A 16,972-nucleotide genomic window follows, 5' to 3' on the forward strand; every position below is an offset into this window, starting at 1 on the left:
ACCGCGCTGGTGCTGGGGACCGCGGCAGGCCCAGGGGGAGGTGTGGGTGGGTAGAAGGGACAAGTCTGGGCAGCGCTCGAAGGTTGGCACCAGTTCGCTCACCCATTCAAGTGGCACTTGTCCCAGCAGTTCTCGCTGACCGCACTAGCTGGTGAGTGTCCTTTCTATTGTGCTGATCTCTGCGCGGGGAGGCCTCAGCGGTACGCGTCCTGGCGTTCGCTGTCTGGTCCAGCCCCCAGACTGACGCCAGGTTGGTACCCCTCTTCTCTTGTCTTACAGCGTCTTCTGCCCTCTCGCACCCTGAGCTCATCTGCAAACGTCTTAGTATCGGTCCTCACCATGCCTAGTCTTTGGGATCGCTTTTCGTCGTCGTCCTCCTCGTCCCGAACCCCCACCCCAGATCAGCCGCCGCGCTCAGCCTGGGGGTCGGCGGCCCGAGAAGAGGGCCTCGGCCGCTGCGCGAGCCTGGAGAGCTCGGACTGCGAGTCCCTGGACAGCAGCAACAGTGGCTTTGGGCCGGAGGAAGGTAAGCCCTGGACCGGGGCCGGACGCGACTCAGGGGCGGGGGAGGTGAGAGGAGCGCCGCGCAGGAAGGAGTCAAAACCACTTTGGCTTCCTATCCCATGAGAACCCAGGTTGCGGAGGGGTGAAAGGAGGAGGATTGGAGTGTAGTGCACGAGTGTGGGGCGGAAACTGAGGCACGGAGTGGGAAGGAGTGCTCACGGTTTCTTAGCGAAACAGCATCTTTTCCTTTTGCAACCGCTCTTAACACCCTCCCCTGTGTGCTCTCCCTTCCAGACTGCGCATACCTGGATGGGGTGTCCCTGCCCGACTTCGAGCTGCTCAGCGACCCTGAGGACGAGCACCTGTGTGCCAACCTGATGCAGCTGCTGCAGGAGAGCCTGGCCCAGGCGCGGCTGGGCTCGCGGCGCCCCGCGCGCCTGCTGATGCCGGGCCAGCTGGTGAGCCAGGTGGGCAAAGAACTACTGCGCCTGGCCTACAGCGAGCCGTGCGGCCTGCGGGGGGCGCTGCTGGACGTCTGCGTAGAACAGGGCAAGAGCTGCCACAGCGTTGGCCAGCTGGCCCTGGACCCCAGCCTAGTGCCCACTTTCCAGCTGACCCTCGTGCTGCGCCTGGACTCACGTCTCTGGCCCAAGATCCAGGGGCTGTTTAGTTCCGCCAACTCTCCCTTCGTTCCTGGCTTCAGCCAGTCCCTGACGCTCAGCACCGGCTTCCGAGTCATCAAAAAGAAGCTGTACAGCTCCGAACAGCTGCTCATTGAGGAGTGTTGAACTTGGGCCTGGGGGGCTGGCACCGCCCCCACAGCAGAGACAACTGAACTTTTGGGGTGGACATTGGCAGGCAGGAGCTGAGGAAATCATGATGCCTGTCGTTAGATAACTGACAACAGCCACCTGAGGGGGAAAAGTTCGCGTTGGGGAAGTGTTTTCTGGGAAACTCACTGAGGTGTGTGCAGGTGGCTTCCCGTTGGGGGCACACGCTTGCCCCTCAGTACTGTAGCATGAAACAAAGGTTTAGGGGCCAACCAGGCTTCTGGCTGGATGTGTATGTAGCATGTACCTTATTTTTATTGTTACTGACAGTTAAGACAAAGTGGTGTGACAGCCAGGAGAGCAGCTGGGCTGCACTGGCCTCTGCGAGCAGGGTGTGCTCCTGGTAACCGGCCCTGGAGGGAGGGGGGAGGTCATCGAGGTGTTTTGTGTATCTCATGGTCTGAAGGGGCCAAATGTGTTCTTTGATTTTGCATCTTTTGATTTTTCGATAGGAGCTTCACTACTGACCTGTTCTAGGCAGCTATCTTACAGACGCATGAATGTAAGAGTAGAAAGGGGTGGGTGTTGGGATCACTTTGGGGGATCTTTGACACTTGAAGAGAAAATACACCTGGGAGCTGCGTTTGGCCCATCCCTGCCTGTGTACTGAAGAGTTTATCTGTGAGGGGTGGGGCTGATTAGAGTTGGGGCTGGAACCCCTCCCCCAGAGGAGTGCCATCTGGGTCTTCCATCTAGAACTGTTTACATGAAGATACTCGCTGTTCATGAATACACTTGATGTTCAAGTATTAAGACCTATGCAATATTTTTTACTTTTCTAATAAAAAAAAGTTTGTTAAAATGGTTGAGTCTCAAATTAGTTACAGGAAATAAAAGGGAGTGGGATGGGTGCTGGTAAAATGTGGGTGTCATCAGATTCAGTTCCACCTGTGTTTCTCTGTCCCTTTTTCGGGGCTGCCTGCCAGACTGGTAATGAAGGTATGTGGATTATGTGCCATCTCTGCTGAGAATCCTGGCTCCCTTGGCTCTGCTGGCTAAGGCTACCAGGGGAAAGCACTGGAAATTGTTGGAAGGTGAGAAGTGAGTCAGACCTCCCACAGAGCAGAGTCTCAGTAGGGAGAGAGCTCACCTGCCTGCCCTGCGTTAGGAGGCGCCCTAAACCCAAGTTCCTTACAGGCACTGAAAGGACTGCAAGAGCCTTTTTTTTTCCTGTGAAAAAAAATTCTCGTTCTGCAGTCATGAAAATTATAAATTTTATCTTCAGGTATAAAAAGGCGAAATAGTATCACCAAGAAATAGATTTTGAAAAAATCCTTCAAGCCTCTTACTAGACAAGGACTCGAGAGGTCTCAGAGAGGAGCATGACCTGCCACTGGGAAGGATGGCCCAGGCAGGTGGCAGGACGTACAAAACACAGACACGCATGTCCATGGAGGTGAAGGAAGGAAGGAGGAATGAGTGAGGGCTTAGAGAGCAAGGGGATTGCAGTCCTGTCTTTATGAATGCCCTGGGTGACCTGGACTCATTGCACTCTCTGGGTCCCCATTTCCTCTTCAGTAAAATTGGGGTTGGGCCAGATGAAGGCCAAGGTCCTTCCCACTTCTTCCCTGTGACTGTTGGGCAGTCCTTTCACACAAGCCTTGGGAGAGTCATCTCCCTTGTTTTTCTTCCTGGTCCCAGATAGGCCTTGTTTGCCCTACTGTAAAACAGTAGTTCTTTCACTTGCGTGTGTAGTCAAATCTCTTGGGCCCCCAGTTAAAACATAGATCCCTGGACACTGGTGGAGATTTGGATTGAGTGTGGTTGGAGCAGGGCCCAGGAATCTGCATTTTCCTCAGGGATTCTGACACAGGGTCTTGAACTTTGGGATGGTTTAGAAGACTCGCATCTCTTTGGTAGAACTAAGTGACTTGTTCCCCAAAATGAATGAACTTGGGTTAGAACTAGATTTTAAAATGGTGACAGCAAATGAGAAGGTGCCCAGAGCCGTTTTAGGAGAGCCCTCACACTCATTTTCTGAGCACATCCACCTAATAGCTACCCTGTGAGGGATGGGCCAGGCAGGGGTTTGTAATGTTTTACAGAATTAGTAAACAGAGGTCCAAGCTCTTGAATGACCATCTTCTGACCATGCTGACCTTGTCCACTCAGCCCCTCAGGGTGGGAGCTGGAAGTGAAGCAGGCCCAGCATTTGGGTAGTGTCTGAAGGGTAATCCCCAGGAAATGAGATCGGCACCAATGCTCATGGTTGTGCTTCCCCAGCCCCAACAGAGGAGCAAGGAAAACAACTGTGTATAGCTCCAGAACAGAGTCTTATAGTATTTGGAGGCCAGATGGCACAGTAAATATCATACTTGGCTCCTTTTCTTTGATGTCAGACTATGGCCGGAGGAAAGCTTGGGTTCCCAAGAAAGCTCAGCTGAGACACCCTCTCCTGAAACCAGATGGGCTCTCCTCATCCTCACAGGGCTTGAAAATCCCCACGGGCAGGACAGAAGGGCCCCTGGGTGGGAGCTCTTAGGCCTCTTAAGATGCAGCAGAGAGCTTTCCCCAGACATTGGGGCAATGTCTGAACAGAAGATGAGGCAGGCTCCTGTGTTGTGAAGACTGAAACCCAACTTTGGAAAATGTTTTCAGAAATTGTTCTATGTGGCCTATAACACTGGTACTGATCACATCCCTTTGTGTAAGATTCCCTCCCTTATTTCTATTTCCCACTCATCAGGATACTGCTCTAGAACTTGCAATTGATCCCAGTTGTCAGATTCCACTGTCTGCCTCTCAAGACCTTTGGTATTGGGCCCTATTCACTCCAGGCTGACTGCCCACCACTCCCTACCACTCGGCTTCTTTTGGTACAGGTCAGTGTGGCCTGCCCCCCTCTCTAGCCTCTGCTCATTCTAGTGCCCTCCACCAGGGATGTGGGCCCTCTGTCTTGCCTGCAAAGCCTGCCTCTCCTGTAAGACTCAGAATAAGTTCCAGCCCTTTAATGACTCTCTTCTGCCTCCCCTTGCCTCAGCCTTAACAATTGCAGAGTTGAAAACTTAGTTCTCTGATCCCATTGTACTCATTTTGTATCCACCTAGTTCTGTGGGACACTCTGGGCTCCCCTCAGGCCTGGCTGTCTGATTGCTTGATCCTCCTCCTCTCCCTTGGTTCGGACAACACAAGATTCCCCCACCAGCAAGATTCCCCCTCTCAGGCTAAGGAGAGAAGAGGGCAGGGTAGGAACACTGGGTTGTTTTGTTATGCCTGCTGCCTAGTGTAGAGGAATATTAAAGGCTGAAGTCCTGGAAGAGAGGTAGTGTCCTTGTGGTGATGGCCACCATGCAGTAGAGAGAGTGAAATCTGGGTTTGAATCCTGGCTCAGACATTTCTTGGCCGATGACCTGGAGCAAGTCACTTTTAATTTCCTCATCTGTAAAATGGGGATAATAGTGAGGAAGCCTGTGCAAGAGACGGGGATGGGGGTGGGGGGGGTCGCTGAGCGGTGGTGGAGCTGGCTGTGAAGCAAGCACCCTGCATAATAGAGACCACCTTGGACTTCCTTCCCCTCTGGTCCTGCTTTCCTTTAACATCTTTTCAGAAGTCACCATCTTAACAGCAATCATATCAACATATAACCTTAGTAAATTCTTGTAAAAAATATCATTTGGGGGCAAGGTACTCAGACAGCTTCACTTCTAAGCTGTACTCTTCTAAGTCTGGAACATACTAAGCACCTTATATACGGTTCCTTTAATTCCACCTCATGGTTCAGAAGTAAATGCAAAGGCCCAGAGTGGTTCAGTGGGCAGGGCTGCAGGGCTAAGATGGAACATATGGCCTCCTACCTCCTGGACCTTCCACTCAACCCCCTGAGCCCTCCTGGTTCCCCAGCTCAGGGTGTCCAGGTCAGCCACATCCTGTTTCTCTGCCAGAGGTGGCTAACTGCTGCTGGGGGAACACGAGGCACAGAAACCAGGCCTAATTAATAGATTATTACCAGACTCTGTAATTATCTTGAAAGGGGGGCTCTTTATGAAGGAATCACAAATTAGAAAACAGCCCATTAAACCCAGACACATCCATGCAGGGGCCCAGCTGAAGAGTCTCTATCTCAATTCCAACTATGGGCCGCTGCATGCCAACATCTGTGGCCATGTGGTGCTGATGGCTCTGAAGGCAGACACTGAAGGACTGTCACTTGACTACGGCATTCATCCATTTATTCATTCCTTCATTCAACCTATATATAATTAAACGGGTTGATGGACTACAAGAGAAAGCCAAAGTAAATGAGAAACTTTAAGGAGCTTATTCTTTCTCTCTTTCACATTTATAAGCAAAATTGTGGGGCATAAGGAGGAGAGAAAATGGGTACACACTCAGTTTTCCCTATCCCTAACTTGCCAGGAAAAAAATATCTAACATAGAATGATTAAAAGTATATAAGATAAAGCTAATTAAACTGTATACTTAAAAATGGTAAATTTTATTGAATATAAATTATACCTCAACACATGCATTTTTGAAAAAGTATATATACACAAAAATTAACTCAAAGTAGATCATAGACCTAAATGGAAGAGCTAAAACTCTTAGAAGAAAATATAGGAGTAAATCTTCATGATCTTGGAGTAGGCAATGATTTCTTAGATATGACACCAAAAGTATAAGTGATAAAAGAGAAGATCAACAAGCTGGACTTTATAAAAATTAAAAACATTTGTGCTTCAAAGGACACAATCAAGAGAGGAAAAAGACAACCCACAGACTGAGAGAAAATATTTTGCAAATCATGTATTGATAAGTGATTTGCATCTAGAATGTATAAAGAACTCATAACTCAATTAAAAAATGAGCAAAGGATCTGAACAGACATTTCTCCAAAGATGTACAAATGACCTATAAGCCATTCATGAAAAGATGTTTAACATTATTTGTCATTAGGTAAATGTAAACAACTTAAAAAAATTTTTTTTAATTGGGGAATATTGGGGAACAGTGTGTTTCTCCAGGGCCCATCAGCTCCAAGTCGTTGTCCTTCAATTTGGCTGCGGAGGATGCAGCTCAGCTCCAAGTCCAGTTGCCATTTTCAAACCAGCAACCCTGTTGTTAAGAGCTTGTGCTCTAACTAACTGAGCCATCTGGCCTCCCCAGCTTTTAATGAGATACCACTTTGAACCACCAGAATGTCTATAATCAAAAAGACAGATAATATTAAGTATTGGCAAGGATGTGGAGAAATTGGGATCTACATACGTTGCTGGAGGGATTGTAAAACGGTGTAGTCACTTGTGAAAACAGTTTGGCAGTTCCTTATAATGTTAAACATAAAGTTACCATATGACCCAGCAATTTCACTTCTAGGTATGTACTCAAGAAAAAATGAAAATATGTCCACACAGAACTTGTACACAAACGTTCATAGCAGCATTATTCATAATATCAAAGTGGAAACAACTCAAATGTCCATCAACAGATAAATGGATAAACAATATGTGATATATCCATACAATGGGATATTACTCATCAATAAAAAGAAATGAAGTATTGATACATGCTACAACATGGAAGGACCTCAAAAACATTATGCTAAGTGAAAGAAGCAAGTCACAAAAGACCACCTATTGTGTGATTCCATTTATATGAAATGCCCAGAATGGACAAATTATAGAGCTAAAGTGGATTAGTGGTTGCTTAGGCCTGGGGTGTTGGGGTACAGTTTCTTTTAGGGGTGATGTGATAAAAATAGTCTAAAATTGATTGTGGCGATGGTTGCAGAACTCTGTAAGTATACTAAAAGCCATTGAATTCTATGCACTCTAAGGATGAAATTTATGGTATATATATAATATCAATAAAGTTATTTTTTCAAAGCATACATTTTCAAAATTCATAGAATTGTACACCTAAAAAGCGTTCATTTTCCTGGTTGCAAATTATACCTCAATTAAAAAATGTTTTAACATAAACAAAATATATAATAAGCTCTGGAAATTTTTAAACATAAATTATGGCTCCATAATTATATATAGTAATTTTAAAACCACATGTAAATAAATATGATAAATATGGTAAAAGGAAAGCAAAAGCAAAAGGCAAAATGAAAGCCACGAATTAGATCAAATTTCTTTACTATCTATCACTATGTCAGCTCACACTTTTTGTGTATCTAGAAAAGAGCCTGGCCTTTAGAAAGCACTAATGAACATGAGGAAGAAGGGAAGTATGGTTGAAAGGACCATGACATCTCAAATCTGCCATCTCCTGGTCCCCAAAGGGCCACTTTCAAACTTTTTAAAAAATTTTTTTATTGTGGTAAAATATATAAAATAAAATTTACTGTCCTAATCATTTTTAAGCGTACAGTTCACTATTGCTAAGTATATTCTCATTGTTGTACAACCTATCTCTAGAACTTTCATCTTGCAACATTGAAACTCTGTACCCATTAAACAACAATTCCCCATTTCCCTCTCCCCTCAACCCCTGGCAACCACCATTTTACTTTGTGTCTCTATGAATTTCACTATTCTAAGTACCTGATAGAAGGGAAATCATACAGCATTTGTCTTATTGTGCCTGGCTTACTTAGCACAATATCTTCAAGTTTCATCCATGTGTCAGAATTTCCTTCCTTTTTAAGGTTGAATGATAGTCCACTGCATGTATGCAGCGCATTTTGGTTATCCATTCATCCATCAGTAGATACGTGGATTGCTTCCATCTTTTCGTTGTTGTGAATTATACTGCTATGAACATGGGTGTACAAAGAACTCTTCAAGACCTGCTTTCACTTCTTTGGTGTATATTCCCAGAAGTGGAATTGCTGGATCATATAATTCTACTTTTAATTCTTTGAGTAACCACCATACTGCTTTCCACAGCAGCTGCACAGTTTTACATTCCATCAACAGGGCAAAACTTCCAAGCATTCTTATGCCTTTCCATATCCCAGTCCAAGTTCAAATTACCCCAACAGTCAAGTCCCACTGCACCCATACCTACAGGTGGTAAGTGGTGAAGGGCCAGATGAGAGCTGTGGATCTGTATTATTCTACTATATGTTCTAGAATATCAGGGATATCAGCCAGGAGGAGTGAGGACAGATTCCCAGAGGAGGAAGAATGAGACTTCAGCCCTAAAGATGTGAGGGCATCTCTCTTCATTCTCTCACTTGGGCTTCCCTCGAAGTGTTCAGATTTCCTGTTGGAGACCTTCTGGGGTCGTCTGAGGGCTGGGGACAGAGTAGTAGAGCTGATTTTTGGCTGGCACATCTCAGAGGACAGGACAGAAGCCTGGGTCCCCCAAGGGACAAGGGCTGACAATCAGAGCACCTGTCCCAGTGGCCTTCAACCCATGTTGAACTTTCAAAAATGTTAGTTGGCTTTTGCTATCATTAAGTGAGTGAATATATGACAAAAATGTCCCTCCAGTAACAATGTTAAATGCATTTGTATTTTATTCAACATAACTGTATCTACATACATTTTAAAAGCAGCAGAACAAATATGGGCCAGGCACGCGGTGGATACAGTTTATAGACAAGACGGGGGCAGGCCTCCTTGGAACCTGCCCACCTCTGGTGATGACTTCAAGACCTCATTCAAGCCCCGCCTCCAGAAGTCGCCCACCCACAGAATGCAAACAGCACACTCCACAGTGGGGCTCTGAGAAAGGGTAGGCTCAAGGCTGGAGAGGAATACAGAGCTCGTACTACAGAAAGCTTTACATCTTTAACTCACAACATATCACCAATCCCATTAAGTAGGTACTATTATTATTCCCATTTTACAGATGAGGAAACCAAAGGAAGGAGCTTGGACTGGGAGTGGGGAGACCTGCAGTCTAGTACGATTTTGCCACTGACCCATGTTTCTTCATCTTTGAACTGAGGGGGTGGGACTGGAGGACAACATCAAGAATGATTTTTTGAGGCAGAGCTCAGCTGCCAGCTGCTGCCTCTGCAGATTTTCTCCAGCCCCGCCCACCCATCATTGCTCCCTGGGTTCAAGCCTGGGGTGGGGGTGGAGGAGGAAGAACAGAGCCGTCTTGCAGGTCACTGGGCAAATGCTTGATTGCTTGCTGGGGTGAGTCCAAGTCTGGAAAGGGAATGTTAAAAGAAATTTCCACAGTCCTTCCTTCAGCCAGGGATTTTCCACTCTGCCTGGGCAGACGTGCTTCTCAGAGCAGGGATCTGGCAATCCATAGGTGTTATTGAACAGCTCAGCTCTATACTGGGCAAGAGTGTGAGACCTGGTTCTGGTTCTGGTTCCTGCCCTAGGAAAGGCGGCAAGTGTGTTGGGAAGGCCCGACTGCCCTAGAAAGATGCAGGGGGGTGGGTGGGAACCAGGATGTTGTAGAACAAGTATTCAGTCTAGAAGAACCCCAGAGAGAGACCAGCAGGGACAGAAACTATGAGAGGAAACTTCCTAGAACAGGGGACCTGAGCTGGAGGGGCAATGGAGGAGGAGGTTTTCGAAGGCAGACAGGAGAGTGCAGAACAGATGAGAAGGGGGATAACGTGGACAAGTTTTACAAAGGTTGCCATGAACACAGGGACAGTGAGTGCAGTGGCCAGGAGAGAGTTGGATGCAATAAATGGAAAATTTGGTGAAGCAGATTGTGCAATACAGACAGCCAAGGCGGGGGCTTGCACTCTGGTCTCTGCACTAGCTGTTCCTTCCGCTGGGAACACCCTTCCCTCAGAGACTCACCTGGTGGGTTCCGCATTGGTCAGGTTTAGCTCGTATGTCCCCTGCGCCACAGGAAAGCCTTCCCTGGCCACTCCTGCTAAAGCAGCCTTGAGCCACTCTCTAGCAAATCTCCACGTTTCATTTTCTCTCCAGCACTTAACCACCATCTGCATTTATCCTGCTTCTTTTAGTGGCTGCCTCCCTCCTAGCTGATGGGAGTTCTACAAGAGCAGAGGCAGTGGTGGGGCTTGTCTCCATTGAATCCCCAGAGCCTGTCACTTAGCAGGTCTTCAATAAATATTGTTTAATTGAACTGCACTGGGAGTGTTATGATAAAAGGAAGTCTATAATATTTTTCCCCCCGAACACTATTATGTGCCAGACACTGTGCTAAGTGCTTTACAAACATTATCTCATTTATTCCTCTGAACCACTCTCTGAGGGAGGTGCTACTGTTACACCTGTGTTATAGGTGAGGAAACTGAGGTCCAGAGAGGTTGGTTAAGTTGCTAAAGGACACACAGAGCCAGTATTTGAACCCATACATTTAACCTCTAGGCTAGCACTGTCTGATAGAAATATAATGTGAGCCACATAAGTAATTGAAAATTTTTCTAGTAGCTACATTAAAAAATAATCAGGTAAAAGTAATTTTAATAATATACTTTAATCTTATATATTAAAAATATTATCATTTCAACATGTAACCAATACAAAAATATTAATGAGACTTTTACATTTTACTTTACTAAGTGTTCAAAATCTGGTGCCTAGTTTAAACTTACAGCACTTGCTAAATTTTCATCAGAAAATTATCTGTATTTAGATTTCATAAAATTTGCAGTTGAAAAAGTGGATTCACATACCCAAGTTGTTCCACACATAAATGTTTTCCAACAATTACATTATCAAATTTGAAACTTACATGTAAATTGATTAAAATTAAATAAAACTTAAAACTCAGTTCCACAGCTGCATTAGTCACATTTCCCGTGCTCAATAGCCACACATGGCTAGTGGCCACTGTATTATATAGTACAGCTCTAGGTTGGACAGGTTCATCCGATGTGAAGGTAGGACGGATGGGAGAGGTCCAGTGGGAGGGATCTAGATCAGACTGGGGACCAGCTGTGAGAGGGAAAGTCAGGGAAAGCTGACGTAGCAGGCCTGGGCCCACTGAGGTGGGATGACCCTCTGTGACTCCCACCGAGCCGCACAGGCCTGGCCCGCTCACAAGGGGAGCGCCTCCTATGGGTGTTCTGTAGGTCTGGGCTTCCTCTCACCAAGGAAGTGATGGCCCTCAGACTCATGCGTGGCTCCTCTCAAAGCTTCTGTCCCCTGCTACACCACCACAAGGGATCCTGAGGATGCATGAGGCTGGATCTGAGCAGGCTCAGGCTTGCTGGGCAGAATGATATCCCTCTTCTCTCCGCCACCTGTGGGCAGCTGGAGAGAGTTCAGGTGTGAGGCCCCAGTTAAACAACTCTGGAGCCAAGGACACTTGGGTTCCAATCCCAGCTCAGACATTTCCTTGCTGTGTGATCTCAAACAAGTCCCTTCTCTGAGCATCAGTTTCCTCATCTGAAAAATGAAAACCAATAACTAAATGTTGTGAGGCTCTGATGATGTCTATCGAATGCCCAGCTCACAGTAAAGGATCAAGTAACCATAGCTATTCTTCTTAGATAATGTTCTTTTCCTGTCAAGAACAGAAGGATAGACTGGAGAATGTTCATGATCACCGGAAAGAAGACGTCTGAAGTGAACAGTAGAGGGAGGAGTTAATCCTGGGTGGATGAGGGCTCGTCAGGGTTCCCCCACTTTTCCTGCATGACACAGTCCTGGTCAACTCAGGAGTCGTGAGGGGGCTGTGCCACTCCCAGAGGCCCTACGTGCCAGAGCATGAGATAGGAATGACCAAGAGCCTCCTTAAAGAAATAGGGAGGGGCCTGCCTGGTGGCTCAGGCGGTTGGAGCTCCATGCCCCTAACACCGAAGGTTTGATTCCCACACGGGCCAGTGTCAGATGGCTCAGTTGGTTGGAGCATGTCCTCTCAACCACAAGGTTGCTGGTTTGACTCCCGCAAGGGATGGTGGGCTGTGCCCCCTGCAACTTGACCTGGAGATGAAAGGCGCCCTCCACAACTAAGATTGAACAACAACTTGACTTGGAAAGAGTCCTGGAAGTGCACACTGTTCCCCAATAAAGTCCTGTTCCCCTTCCCCAATAAAAAAAAAACTAAAAAAAAAAAAAAAAAAAAAAAAACGAAGAAAAGAAAGAAATGGGGAGGATGAGTCAAACTGAATCAGGAGCAGGTGAGGTCACCCTGGTTCCCTGGAGTTACTCAGAGTGACACTGGTATATGCCTGGCAGGAGCAATGGATGAACTGGGCTCCAGGAAAGCAGGTGGGGCTGGAAACCACCCCAGACAAGGAAACTGGTGGGGTGGAAACTGCAGGCAGGCAGAGCAAAGTCTGAGAGGCGGCAGGCAGAGGCTGAAAGTGAGCTTGGTCCGGGTAGTTTTGAGGGTGGGGGAGCTCCAAGAGGGTGTGGAGCTCCAACCCCACAGGAGCCAGGACTATGGATCCTGGACCCCAGCCTTCTCCACTTGAACTCCCCAGCCTCAAATCTTTGCTCTGCTGTGTCTTCCCAAATGTGGGTGCTGAGACATCCCTGAGTGGACCTCTGTCTGCTGCCTGGCCAAAAATCTTCTAGCTCTTGTCCCCTTGTCCTGCCCACATTTCCAACATTTCCTCTCTTGTCTGTTATGCCCACCCTCCCCCCCCACACACACATACACACATACCAGAACTGGTGCTCCTAGAGGTAGGATGAGTTTATCTTGCTCATGGCCATATTTCTTGGGCATAGCTCAGATTCTGGCTATGTAGGTAGAATGCTTAGTAGACTCAAGACCTGGGTGGGTTCTCATTGCTTTTCGAACATTTGTTATGTGGCTGTGGGTCAAACACTCTGAGCCTCAGTTGTACATCTACAAAGAGGGAAACATACTCCCTATGAAGGTCCTGGAAAATAACCAGGTCAGAAAGTAGGGAGGATGAAGCATCAGTTGGTTCTATGAAGATTCTGATGGATAATACTTCAGATGCAGCTTGTGAGCAGGTGAACTTACAGAAGAGGAAACTGCGGCACAAGGAAGTCATGCTGAAAGGCTGCCTAGGGAGAACAGTTGAGCTCTCTCTCTGGGACCTCTGGTTAGATCAGGCTCATTCAATTTCCCTGGCAGTTTCCATCCAGAGGCCTGAAGTGTGCCAGCCTGTCTCTGCCTTGGGAGGTGGCCTTTCCCCACTCAGCTTCCTGTTTGGGATGGGGCGTGGCTCCTGGTGGTAGGGAGGGTGCTGGAAACAGCCAACATGGCTGCCTCTGGTGCTGGGTGAGCCAGGGGCTGTGTGTGTGTGTGTGTGTGTGTGTGTGTGTGTGTGTGTGTGTGTGTGTGTGTATTCATCACTCTGTACGCATCCCCTGGATCTTCACTAAAACCCCAAAAGGGAGGCAGTCCAGCCTAGTGGTTATTAGAGGAGTTGATGCTCTTAGCCCTTCCGAAGGCCCAGTCCCCTATCTGAAAAAGAGGGCTATGAGGATGGTACATGTTCAGCACTCAGCACAGCACCTCGCTCACCACAAACGCTCAAGAAATTTAGTGTTTTTTAGTTAGTTAGTTAGTTAGATAGTTCAAACGTCAGCCGTATGAGGACACAAGGGACACTTGTTTTGGTCATTGCTTACCCACAACTGTCACCCTTATGAGGTGCTCAGGTGGCTGAATGAATGAGTGGGAGGAAGGCAAGAAGGAAGAGGAAGCAGGGAGGAGAAGGGAGGAGGAAGGAAGGCGGAAGGGACAGATTTGTTCTGGGAGCTCCCAGCTTCCATGCCCCTTCCACGCTCTCCCTCTGTTCCCAGGACTCCAGTGAACTGACTCAAGGCTCCTCACCCGGTGTCACATGGGATCCAGGGAGGAGCTGATCTCAGATGGGAATCCTGGGTCTAATTCCTGGATCTGTCACTCACCAGTTGACTGAACTTAATCTCCTCATCATTCTCCTGTATAAAATGAGATGATCATACTCACAGCCTTGCTGAATTGTAGGGAAGTCCAAAAGATGTATATGAACCCACTGACTACATTTGTAAACTAAAGAGTGTTAGGGATTATCTCAGTGGAGTGATAAGCGGTGAAGGCTCTGGAATCAGACTTCCTGGGTTCAAATCCTGGCTCCACTGCTTGCAGACCCTGGGCCTCAGTTTAAAACAGAGTAATAAAAGTACCCACCCACAGAGTTTGTGGGGATTAAATGAGATAGTGCAAGAGAAGCTCTTGAATTAGCAGAGGGAACATAGTGGGTACTCAATAAATTGTGGCCATGATAACAAAGCCTGCCCTCAGCCTGCCCCACTTTTCACTAAAATGTAAATGAGTGATGAGACATACTATGCTCTTTCTCTCAGGGAAATTTGAATTTTAACAGGAATTAAACGAGTGAAATCCCACATAATAATGGAATTTTAAAAGTTAAGGAAGTATATAGGGGTTAGAGAAGGCCCTCCCTCAGGCCCTCAAAATCACAGTTGCTGCCTACTATATAAATCCTACCTGGTCCCCAGAGAGGGACCACACACAGGGGATGGGAGAACATAGTCCAGCTTCCGAAGGACCTTTCCTCTGCTTGGAGAAACGGGAAGCAACTAGACCCCAAGACAGTACATCGCTGGCTAAATATGGAGGGTCTTCCGTAGCACGGCAGGCAATGGCCCAGGCCCACCCATCAGAAAGGCTTCAAGAACCCTCCAGAAACAACAGCAGCCAGGGCCAGAGGTGGGAATGGACACTGGATGTCATGAGGACTGACCTGGGACCATGGAGAAAGGGGTGGGCTCTCCCCCAGGGCAAGGGCCTTACCTTCTACACCTATGCTTTTCTCTACTAGGTGCTTAGCACCAGGCTGGCATCTGTAGTAGAAGATGCAGAGGAGTTTAGGACATGGGTTCCGGAGTCAGACTGCCAGGGCTCAGTCCAGGCCCCACCTCTTCTTAATTGTGTGGCCTGTGACCTCAGCATGGAGGACACAGGTCGAGTTAGCTGCTGGCACCCGTTCCCCATCTCTTTTGTTCCTCCTTTGGAGAACCATTCCTCCTTCTTCCCTTTCAGCGCATTGGTACAGGTGAGGCTGTAGGCAAGCAGGGCACCAGACACACCAATCAGCATTGAATCTTCCTGGGCAGTGCCTTTTATCAGTGTGACCCCCAACCCTCTAACTAGAATAATTCCTGGAACTTATGTCACAATTACCAAGAAGAGACCCTCTTTCTACTGAACTAGAACTGGGAATGATATGAACTGGAGCTACAGAAGATCACTCATATATTGAGAGTCCAAATATGACACCAAGATGGTGAAGGCAGAGTGGAGAGATCCACTCGTGATGTTTTTTTGAGTCTCCAGCTCAAGTCATGCTTGGATTTTTCAGTTTCTGGAGCCAGTAAATTCCCTTCTTAGCATAAACCAATTTAAGTCAGGTTTTTTGTCATTTGCATCAGAAAGACTCTGAAATGGGCTGCTGTGTGCTGCCGTGGGCTGTGAGCAGCCAACCGATTACTGGTGACCCACTGCCTCAGCTGGGGGAGTGCAAGACTCATAACACCAGCATGGGCCAGGGAGCTGTGTCCCTACACAACTAGACTGAGAAACAACGGCTTGAACCAGAGTGTGTGTGTGGGGGCGGGGGGGCGGGAAAAAGGGGGGGAGAAGAAAGAGTCTGAAATTCACATGGTGAACTTTCTTAATCTCTCTGTAAACCTCAGTTTCCTCATCTGCAAAATAGGGATGATGATAACAGTATTTCTCAGGAGAAAGGAAGGATTGTTCTGGAATGATTAAAAGGGTTGATCAGGGTCCAACACAACACAGATCCTGACACATGTTAGGAACTCAAAAAACATCAACTTTTAGGTGCTCCATAAGCGTTAATGACTCTGGCCTCCTGAGGTGAACTGCCAAGGCATCTGAGTAAAAGCCTCTTCCTGTGATTCTGTGGGGTCCCAGGAAACTGATGTGGGGGTGTGGGGTGGGGTGGGACACACTTTACAGAGAGGACTACCTAACCCATCCAGATAGCAGGTGACATCAAGAACAGCTCTAGTGGGTGTCAGTATTAGTTTTCCTAATCCTCACAGTCTAATCAAGCCCATTTGACAGATGAGGAATACGAGGCTCAGAGATTACACACAGCCAAATGCCAAACCCAGCAGCCACTCTGCTGGCTCGTCCCTTCCTTGGAGCACATCAGTGCTGTCCCACTGGGAGTTGCTCCTTGCCAGTTCTCAATCCCAACCAGGCTAAGTTAAATTGGTCTGTTACTGTTAAATGGGGGCTTCCAGAAGTAATCTTAGGCGGTTTTGAAAGGCCCACAAGGAGTTACAAATACTCTCTCCCTCCTTCCCGTGAAGGCAGGCTCTATCTTCTTTAATCTGCTCTCCTGCAAAGGCAACTTTCCGGAGAAGGCTTGGTTTCCCCTTACAGATCTTGTGTAGTCCAGGCGCTGTCACCAGTTAGCGTGGTTTACCCCCCAGAGAGAGCCTGACGCAGTTTTGCTAAAGGAAACCACGCAAGTCTCACAGCTTGGCACGACCCTTCCTTCCTCTGGCCAGGATGCCTGGGGATGGAAAAGGCACCTCCCACTTCCCCCCAGATAACCACGAACTGGGCCAGACTATTCTCATGCTTGGGAATTGAGCCCACCTTAGGCTTTTCTCACGTAGCCTCCTTGAGCCTCAGTTTCCCTGTCTGTAAAATGGCTCCCCCCATTTCAGGGTCGTTTTGAGGGCATTATGGAGAGAACAACTGCTAGGGTGTTCAGCACAGGGATAGGCACAAATTAACAGGTGTTTGGCCCCTTTCCCCAAAACAGAGAGAGGAAGGCACGTGTGTGCATGGCCACACTGCGGGTGAGTACAGAGTACAGATTCAATGCGGGTCCT

The 16,972-nt window shown here is 47.5% G+C and overlaps 1 protein-coding gene across 1 annotated transcript; it reads left to right on the top strand.

The window, feature by feature from the left end:
• The first annotated feature begins 5 nt into the window (after positions 1 to 5).
• DDIT4 (DNA damage inducible transcript 4) lies at positions 6 to 2,136 on the top strand. The gene is made up of 3 exons (XM_033131294.1): positions 6 to 151; positions 280 to 526; positions 799 to 2,136. The coding sequence occupies exons 2-3, from the start codon at positions 340 to 342 to the stop codon at positions 1,290 to 1,292; spliced, it is 681 nt and encodes a 226-aa protein (XP_032987185.1). The 5' UTR covers positions 6 to 151; positions 280 to 339; the 3' UTR covers positions 1,293 to 2,136.
• The last annotated feature ends 14,836 nt before the right edge of the window (positions 2,137 to 16,972 follow it).

Source organism: Rhinolophus ferrumequinum, chromosome 16, assembly GCF_004115265.2.
Source record: "Rhinolophus ferrumequinum isolate MPI-CBG mRhiFer1 chromosome 16, mRhiFer1_v1.p, whole genome shotgun sequence".
Taxonomy (NCBI): Eukaryota; Metazoa; Chordata; class Mammalia; order Chiroptera; family Rhinolophidae; genus Rhinolophus; species Rhinolophus ferrumequinum.

Excerpts from the sequence above, each read along its gene's own strand:
- DDIT4 (XM_033131294.1), top strand. The coding sequence starts at position 340 with ATGCCTAGTCTTTGGGATCGCTTTTCGTCGTCGTCCTCCTCGTCCCGA. Across the intron at positions 527-798 it reads TGGCTTTGGGCCGGAGGAAG|ACTGCGCATACCTGGATGGG; the intron begins GTAAGCCCTGGA and ends TCTCCCTTCCAG.